This window comes from Vanacampus margaritifer, chromosome 3, assembly GCF_051991255.1.
Source record: "Vanacampus margaritifer isolate UIUO_Vmar chromosome 3, RoL_Vmar_1.0, whole genome shotgun sequence".
Lineage (NCBI taxonomy): Eukaryota > Metazoa > Chordata > Actinopteri > Syngnathiformes > Syngnathidae > Vanacampus > Vanacampus margaritifer.
This window is the reverse complement of record NC_135434.1, coordinates 10,653,214-10,660,216: the sequence shown is the minus strand read 5'-3', so window position 1 is coordinate 10,660,216 and position 7,003 is coordinate 10,653,214. Positions and strand designations below refer to the sequence as shown.

The window sequence follows — 7,003 nt, the reverse complement described above, 5'->3', positions numbered from 1 at the left end:
TAATGCAGATAATACAGTTGATGCTTGGCTCTGATGCACAAATCAGAGAGAGGAAAGGGAGGTGGGGGGCATGTAATGACGACAGCAAACGGCGGCGACAAAAAAAAAATACTGTCCAGTGAATGCTTATCGCTCTGTGGGGATTTCTTGTAAAAGAGATGAAATTGGGGAGCTCAAGGATGACAGATTGGGCCTATCACTGTCACACTGCATCACCCACGATCACACCGACCCACGGACACCAACCTGGAAGGTGTATTTTTAGAGCCTCGGGCAACCCACGTTGTGTAGTTAAGTTTCTATACATCCTAAACGCCAGCGTAGTTGTGATCATAAAGAAATGTGATTCTAGCGGTTGTTCACTCACCTGCGAAGAAAGAGAAGACGAAGCCCACTTCCCTGCTCGGCTACGTCCGCTAACGGCGCGGAAAAAAAGCGGGTTGAATGGAGGAAGGCAGTCGGCGGAGGACGACGGGCTTTAGCTTGAAGCCGGAGGGAAGCTCGCACGCGGCGGACAAAGCGGACCGGCGAGAGTGGTTTAGAACCCGGTCAAGACAGAAGGAAGGCTCTGTCTCTCCCTCTCCACGACAGACAGTTATGAGAACCGCTGCCCGCGGAGGGATTTTATGTCTTTCATAAAACCACGGGGTTGATGTCAGGCTTCGCGCATGCGCAGAATGGTTGTGACGTCAAGCACCTGCCTCTCGCAGTCTCGGCCAATCAGAGTCGGAGCATCGATGACGACCGTTGTGCAAGCGAATGTTGTAAGGTACAATACAAGACAATACACATATTACTTTATATAAGAAACAATTCACAACAGAGTCTATTTACATGCTTGCTTTTCTATTTTATTTTATTTTATTATAATTTTTATTTTGATGAGAGCGTCATACTGCCCTCTAGTGTCGACTGTTTGCCCTTTCCAATCCATTGCATAATGACTGTACTGCAGTGTTTCCTAACCTTTCCTGTGCTAACACCCATTTTACATTTATTTTTATCTCACGGCACACCACCAAACAAAAATGTCACACAAGTTATACAATACTAAAATGTTAATGATCTTGTTTTGATTTACTAATAAATTGATTCCCTCAATGTAAATTATAGTCCTGTTTAATTGGACACAATGCTCATTTATATAAGCCATAAGGGATTTTGTTGTATCACTAACAAAGTGAATAGGCATTTTTTTTTGTCCTTCTCCCATTTAGTGCAAACGCATTTAACCTCTGCCTGTCACTATATGTTGTTGGCACAGCTAGATGAACAAAGATTATATTTGTAACCAAGACTTTTCAGACAAATTAAGTGAAATAGGACAAATTTCTCCAGCACCCCTGATGATCTCTCACGGCACATTTAATACTTTTTGTAATGTGCTCACTGCTCAGGCAATACTGCAGCCATTGCTGCTATGGTAAAATAAAATAATATACACTACCTTACAAGTACGCAATGATGCTAAAGCATCAAACTGAATTTTAGCAATATTTTCAAATTCATTAATACTCGTAGAGATACTACAGCTAGCTAATTGGCTAAGTAGACAGATCTGATTTAAAATAAATAAAAATATTTTTAGAATTTAACACTTTACATGGATTTTCCTCATGTTTCATTTGATGCCTCCGTCTAACAAAGTTGAGATTCCAACCACAAGCAGCGCGACATGATGAGCTCCAAGAAATTCCCAAACCAATGAACCCGCATATATTCATCACCCTGTATATGCGAACAAAAGCTGTTTGATTTAGAAGGCCCCCCCCCCCCCCCCCCCCCCGCCCCGCAACCCACTCTTCTTGCTGTTGAATGTCACGCTTGTCCTGTGTTAAATCAACTAATAGCTCGTTACGTGTGAACGATGACCAAGCACTGGAAGGAAAACGCCCTGCAAAAAAAGACAGTGAGAGGCGAGGTCACAGCAGTCGACTGCATCTTTATTAACCCACGTCACAAAGGTCCGACTGTACTGTACATTACACTGTGTCACTTGGGAGTCGGCATGCCAGTTAAGATACTGAAGAACCAACATAAAGCCTTCATTCAGCATATAAACCCCACATTCAAAGACCGCATTCTTCACAGTACTGTGCCCATCCGAAAACTTTCAACACAATCATTAAATACAAAAGAACACAACCATTTTCTGAGGTGCTGCCACTAAACATCATTTTCATCTAAGAGTGATATCGCCTTTTACAGATCGTATTTGGTTTCCTTACATACACTATATACAGAAATTTCCCCGCAGCTGTGCAGATATTGACACTGCTTTTGTTTTTCCCAGACGCATAAACACGAAATCATAGTGCAAGCTAATTCCACATCACGGACATGCTTTGTTTCCCGTTTTCAGTTTCCTTTTCCTCACGCGCGTTTATGAGCTCAGCAGGGCTGACTTTGTGCAGTGCATTTGTCCAAATGAAAGGGAACTTCATTTGGCGATGATCTCTTCATTCGGTTTGGTGACAAAAGTCCTTTTGTGGCTTTATGTGAGACACGAAACATAGAAAAAACGGGTGGTGGGCGCTCGGCAGGAAGCTCGTCTGGTGTCCGCTGTGGTCCTTTTTTAAGTCGCTACGAGATAGTACAGCTAAGTGGCGAGAAATAGAAAAAATGCTCCGCGTGTCTTTGCACTACTTACATTAAGTGCCAAGCTGTCGTCTATTTGGTGTTTCAGGTGGGTGAGGGGGTGTGCTGTGTTTGTGAGCGTGTTCTTATATGAAAAAAAAAATACTATTAAATTACGTTCTCAAACAGCTGCATGGAGTTCATGATGTTCTCATCCTGGACACACACACAAAAAAAAGATACAAAATAATATGAGATGGATAACATTAAAACAACAATATAATAAAAGTATTATAATCCATCCATCTTCTATGTATCATGTAACCAAATAAGCTAACAAAGAGCAGCACACAATAAACATAAAAGCAAGAATTTTCCACGATTACCTTCTGACAGGTCTCGATGAATTCTTCAATGGTCACGACACCGTCTCTGTTTTTGTCCATTTTCTGTAGCACGGATTTAGAAAAGAAAAGAGTCATAAAAGAAACGACTGCAGGATGAATGCGAATAAACGTGTCAGTTGAGAACCTGGAAGAACTTGTCCACGTGCTCAGAGGGCGCCTCGTCTCGCACGCACGGGTAAGTGTACCTGCCCATCATGTCATAGATGGACTTCATTATCTCCAGCATCTCCTGCGCAAGACACAAACATTCCATTGAAGGAATAAAAAAATTGCTGGATTTCACTTTCCTTTCTTTTCTTTGGTCCTTCCTCGGGTCTCCTGACGGCCTCACGACTCTGGCTGGAAGTGTTCGGTTTAGGTGAACGGTATGGGATTTTTTAATAGGTTTTAGGTGAACTAATGAATACATACTCACCCACATACAAAATAAGATAAAAAAAAAAATACATTTTAAAAAAGAGAGCAATGATGATGACATGTCAAATCGGTAAAATTACCGAATGAACAATACTGAGCTCTCCAGAAAAAAAAGAAGAAATAAAAAATGGTTGACTGAAAAAAACATATTAAAGTTTTGCTAGATGCTTTTCGATATCACATAAATGGGTTCACTGTATTGTGATATTTTGCTACAAATGAGGAAAAATTCATTTCAGGATGATGTCATTATAATTTTCAGACGCATTCAAACAAAAGTTTGTTTAGAACATGGCTCGATGAGAGTTGAAAAAAAAAAGTATCAAATCACTTCCCCCTTTGTGCTATACCTCTTTGGTGATGTAGCCGTCTTTGTTGATGTCATATAGGTTGAAGGCCCAGTTGAGCTTCTCTGTGACGGACCCTCTAAGCAGCACAGACAGGCCGATGACAAAATCCTCAAAGCGGATGGAACCGTTTCGGTCGATATCAAAGGCGTTGAACAAGAAGTGAGCATACGTGGTGGCGTCTGTAAGGATGAAAGAGGCTTTAAGGGTTTTTCCCGTGTACGTTACCGTAGATACAACCTGCGGTGAGGAAAGGAGAGCTAACCTCCTTGGGGAAAGAACTGAGCATAGATGGACTTGAACGTCTCCTCGTCGACCAGCCCGCTGGGACACTCCTGCCCGAGGGAGTGCGGAAAAAGAAAAAAAAGAAAATCAGTCAGACTGAAAGATAATGAGTATTTCTTCCTCAATCACTGGGTTCAAATTAGAGATTGAGATTCAAACCCAGATTCCCTGACCACACAGCAAAAATTGCCAGTGTTATATCAACACTCAAGAGTGTTAAACCGAACACTAGAAAAGTGTTAATATGTGTCCACGCCAATGAGTGTAAATCTGTCACTGTTACTTTTTTCACACTTAACCAGTTTTACTCCAACACTGTATAGTATTAAAAAATGTACACTGGTTAACACTGAGTAGTGTTGAAATTACTCTACACTAGTGTCAATGTTAAAAAAAATTGAATTCTGCCAAACTACACTTAACTTTGGTGTTTAATAGGGGTGTTAGAAAAAATCGATTCGGCAATATATCGCGATATACAGCGCGCAATTCTCGAATCGATTCAATATGCGGCCGAATCGATTTTTAAACATAATTTTTTTTATGGGAACATTCAACAAAACGTCTTACTTAGGGTTAGGATTTACACATTAAGCATGGAAGAATGATATACTAATGGAACATTAAGCCTTAATATTTGATTTCAGTGCTGTTCAAACATGAAACGAAACTGCAACCTGAATTTTCAGATAAATACATTTTCATACAAAGCTTACAGTGTACATGTACAAGTTTACTGATTGGTATTTTCTAAATTTGAGTTTTAAAAAAATCGCAATAATCAATTTAAAGATTCGTATCGGAATTAATCTGTATCGAATCGAATCGCGACCTATGAATCGTGATACGAATCGAATCGCCAGGTACTGGGCAATTCGCACCCCGTATTGCACTCGTGTCAGTGTTAAAAATGTAACTCAAACTACACTTTACTCTGGTAAATGTTGCTTTGTTTTCCCTCCTTACAAGGCCCTCACAGCACTTTCCATTTTGACTACTGATGACACGGAATCAGGAGCAACTGGGGGTTTCAGTATCTTGCTCAAGGATACACACACTGGCCCGGGATCAAACCCACACCCTCAGGGTCGGAGACGACCATTCTATCACTGAGCCACGCCACCCCAACAACAGCAACTGGGTGTATCGCTATTGAAATGTTGACAGCGCGCTGGAAAATTGGAAAGTTTGTCCTTCACCAGAAATGAGGGCATGGTTTTTCCTGTGTACAAAATTCAGAGGCGGCCGCCTCCAGCCTGAGCCACTGATATCGCTCAACACAGCGCTCCAGCTGAGTTGCAGTGTTGCGCAATTATGGAGGCGCTATATCAACAGCAGAACAACTATCGGACACATTTAGAGTTATGTACTTAACACAAAAAAAGGTGAAAATAATAAAATTAATACATAAATAAATAGCCACCCTTTTCGCTGATTACTTTTTGGCACATTCTTGGCATTCTTTCAGGTAAGAATCTTTCGTAAGAATGCCTAACGTATGCAAAAAAAAGTAACCAGAGCAAAGGATGGCTATTTTGAAAAATCTATCATATAAAACGTGTTTTCAAGTTATTTCACCTTTTTTTTTTTGTTCAGCACATAACTCCATATTATTTCACACATAGTTTTGATGCCTTCAGTGAGAATCTACAAAGTAACCAGCAGCCATGACAATAAAGCAAATGCATTAAATAAGAAAGTGTGTCCAAACTTTTGGCCTGTACTGTTCAATAAACATTTCTGGGAACGGGAATTAATAAGCTTCGGCTTCATCCCGTCAGCCCTTTTTTTCCCCGGGTTTTGTCCGAAAGGCAAAATGAACAATAAAACAAAACAAAACAAAACAAAACCATAATAGTGGTTTACATCAACGCTGAACTATATTTACAATTTAAGACGTACTAGTGGATGAATTTTTAATGATTGTAGTAAAAAAAATTCAAAAACTAATGGCAACTTCGTATTCATATAATTTCTCATCTCTAGTCCCTGATCGCAAAATGGCTGCAGGAATAATGGTATCGGTCACCGCCGCGAGTACCTTAAATTAAGACTGATATCGGCACCGTTACGGACACCTGGTATCGGTAGTCGGCCATCAAAGTCAGGGTGATATCACCTCTGCGCCAGGAAAAACCCTGAATGATCAATTTAAGTGTTAAAATATACCGCATTTTTCAACACTGGAAATTTAACACTGACCGATTTGCTGTGAATGAGGCAGACGTACCAACCACTACATATACAAACAAACAAAATGTCATACAATAGCAAGATTTGACAGGTCAACTTTTTCAGCTCCATAGTTATAAACGTGTTTCCTGATTGATTACCGCAAAATACAAACAACAGTAGTAGCAAAAACAAGTCAGCTCCCGCCAGCAGTGATTCATTCACATACATTCTTGAAGCCTCTGTAGAGCGACTGCAGCTCCTTCCTGGTGAACCTGGTCTGAGCCTGAAGCTGGTCCAGACCCTCCGGCTGGTGACGCACGGTCGACAGCTCCAGATCACTGTCGCTGCTGTCTGTGGGACAGAGAGAGAGAGAGAGAGAGAGAGAGAGAGAGAGAGAGAGAGAGAGAGAGGAGGGGCGATGGATGAAGAGAAAAGCAGGAGGGGGCGGGGTTGGGGAGGGGGGTTAACCATCGGGGAGGGCAGGGATCACGCGGTTAAGAAAGAGGAAGCAGCTAGGAGTGAACGTCTTCGCAAGCAAAAAGGCAGGAAAAAATAATGGGTTGTACTTTCTTAATGGCGGAAATGTCACCAAACATGTTCTGATTTGCTTTTAAACACAGTCTAAATCGGTTGGTTGCCAGTTCACACACACCAAGAGAAAGCGCTGCATGGTCGGGAGAAATGAAAAAGAATATAAAAGTGCATGGGGGAGGAATTTTCCAGATCACTGTTTCCATACTCACCATCTTTTGACAGAGAGAAGAGAGGAAGAGGTGCGGACACCAAAGTGGAGGG

General features: G+C 41.3%; 2 protein-coding genes across 8 annotated transcripts in view; both read right to left on the bottom strand.

The window, feature by feature from the left end:
• The window catches only part of slc23a2 (solute carrier family 23 member 2), a 37,679-nt gene extending 37,018 nt beyond the window's left edge, over window positions 1-661 (bottom strand). For all 4 annotated transcript variants that reach the window (XM_077560985.1, XM_077560986.1, XM_077560987.1 and 1 more), the window contains exon 1: window positions 368-661. The gene's annotated coding sequence lies outside the window, so the exon portion shown is untranslated. The remainder of the gene's footprint in view (window positions 1-367) is intronic.
• Window positions 662-1,922: 1,261 nt separating this feature from the next.
• The window catches only part of kcnip3a (Kv channel interacting protein 3a, calsenilin), a 45,304-nt gene continuing 40,223 nt past the window's right edge, over window positions 1,923-7,003 (bottom strand). For 3 of the 4 annotated variants that reach the window (XM_077561245.1, XM_077561247.1, XM_077561246.1), the window contains 6 exons: window positions 6,435-6,559; window positions 4,014-4,083; window positions 3,752-3,930; window positions 3,109-3,213; window positions 2,964-3,026; window positions 1,923-2,793 (listed from right to left, as the gene is read on the bottom strand). In XM_077561245.1, the coding sequence (XP_077417371.1) occupies window positions 2,746-2,793; window positions 2,964-3,026; window positions 3,109-3,213; window positions 3,752-3,930; window positions 4,014-4,083; window positions 6,435-6,559 (590 nt within the window). In that variant the 3' untranslated portion in view covers window positions 1,923-2,745. Of the gene's footprint in view, window positions 2,794-2,963; window positions 3,027-3,108; window positions 3,214-3,751; window positions 3,931-4,013; window positions 4,084-6,434; window positions 6,568-7,003 lie in introns of all 4 variants that reach the window. The other variant, XM_077561248.1, reaches the window with a different exon arrangement.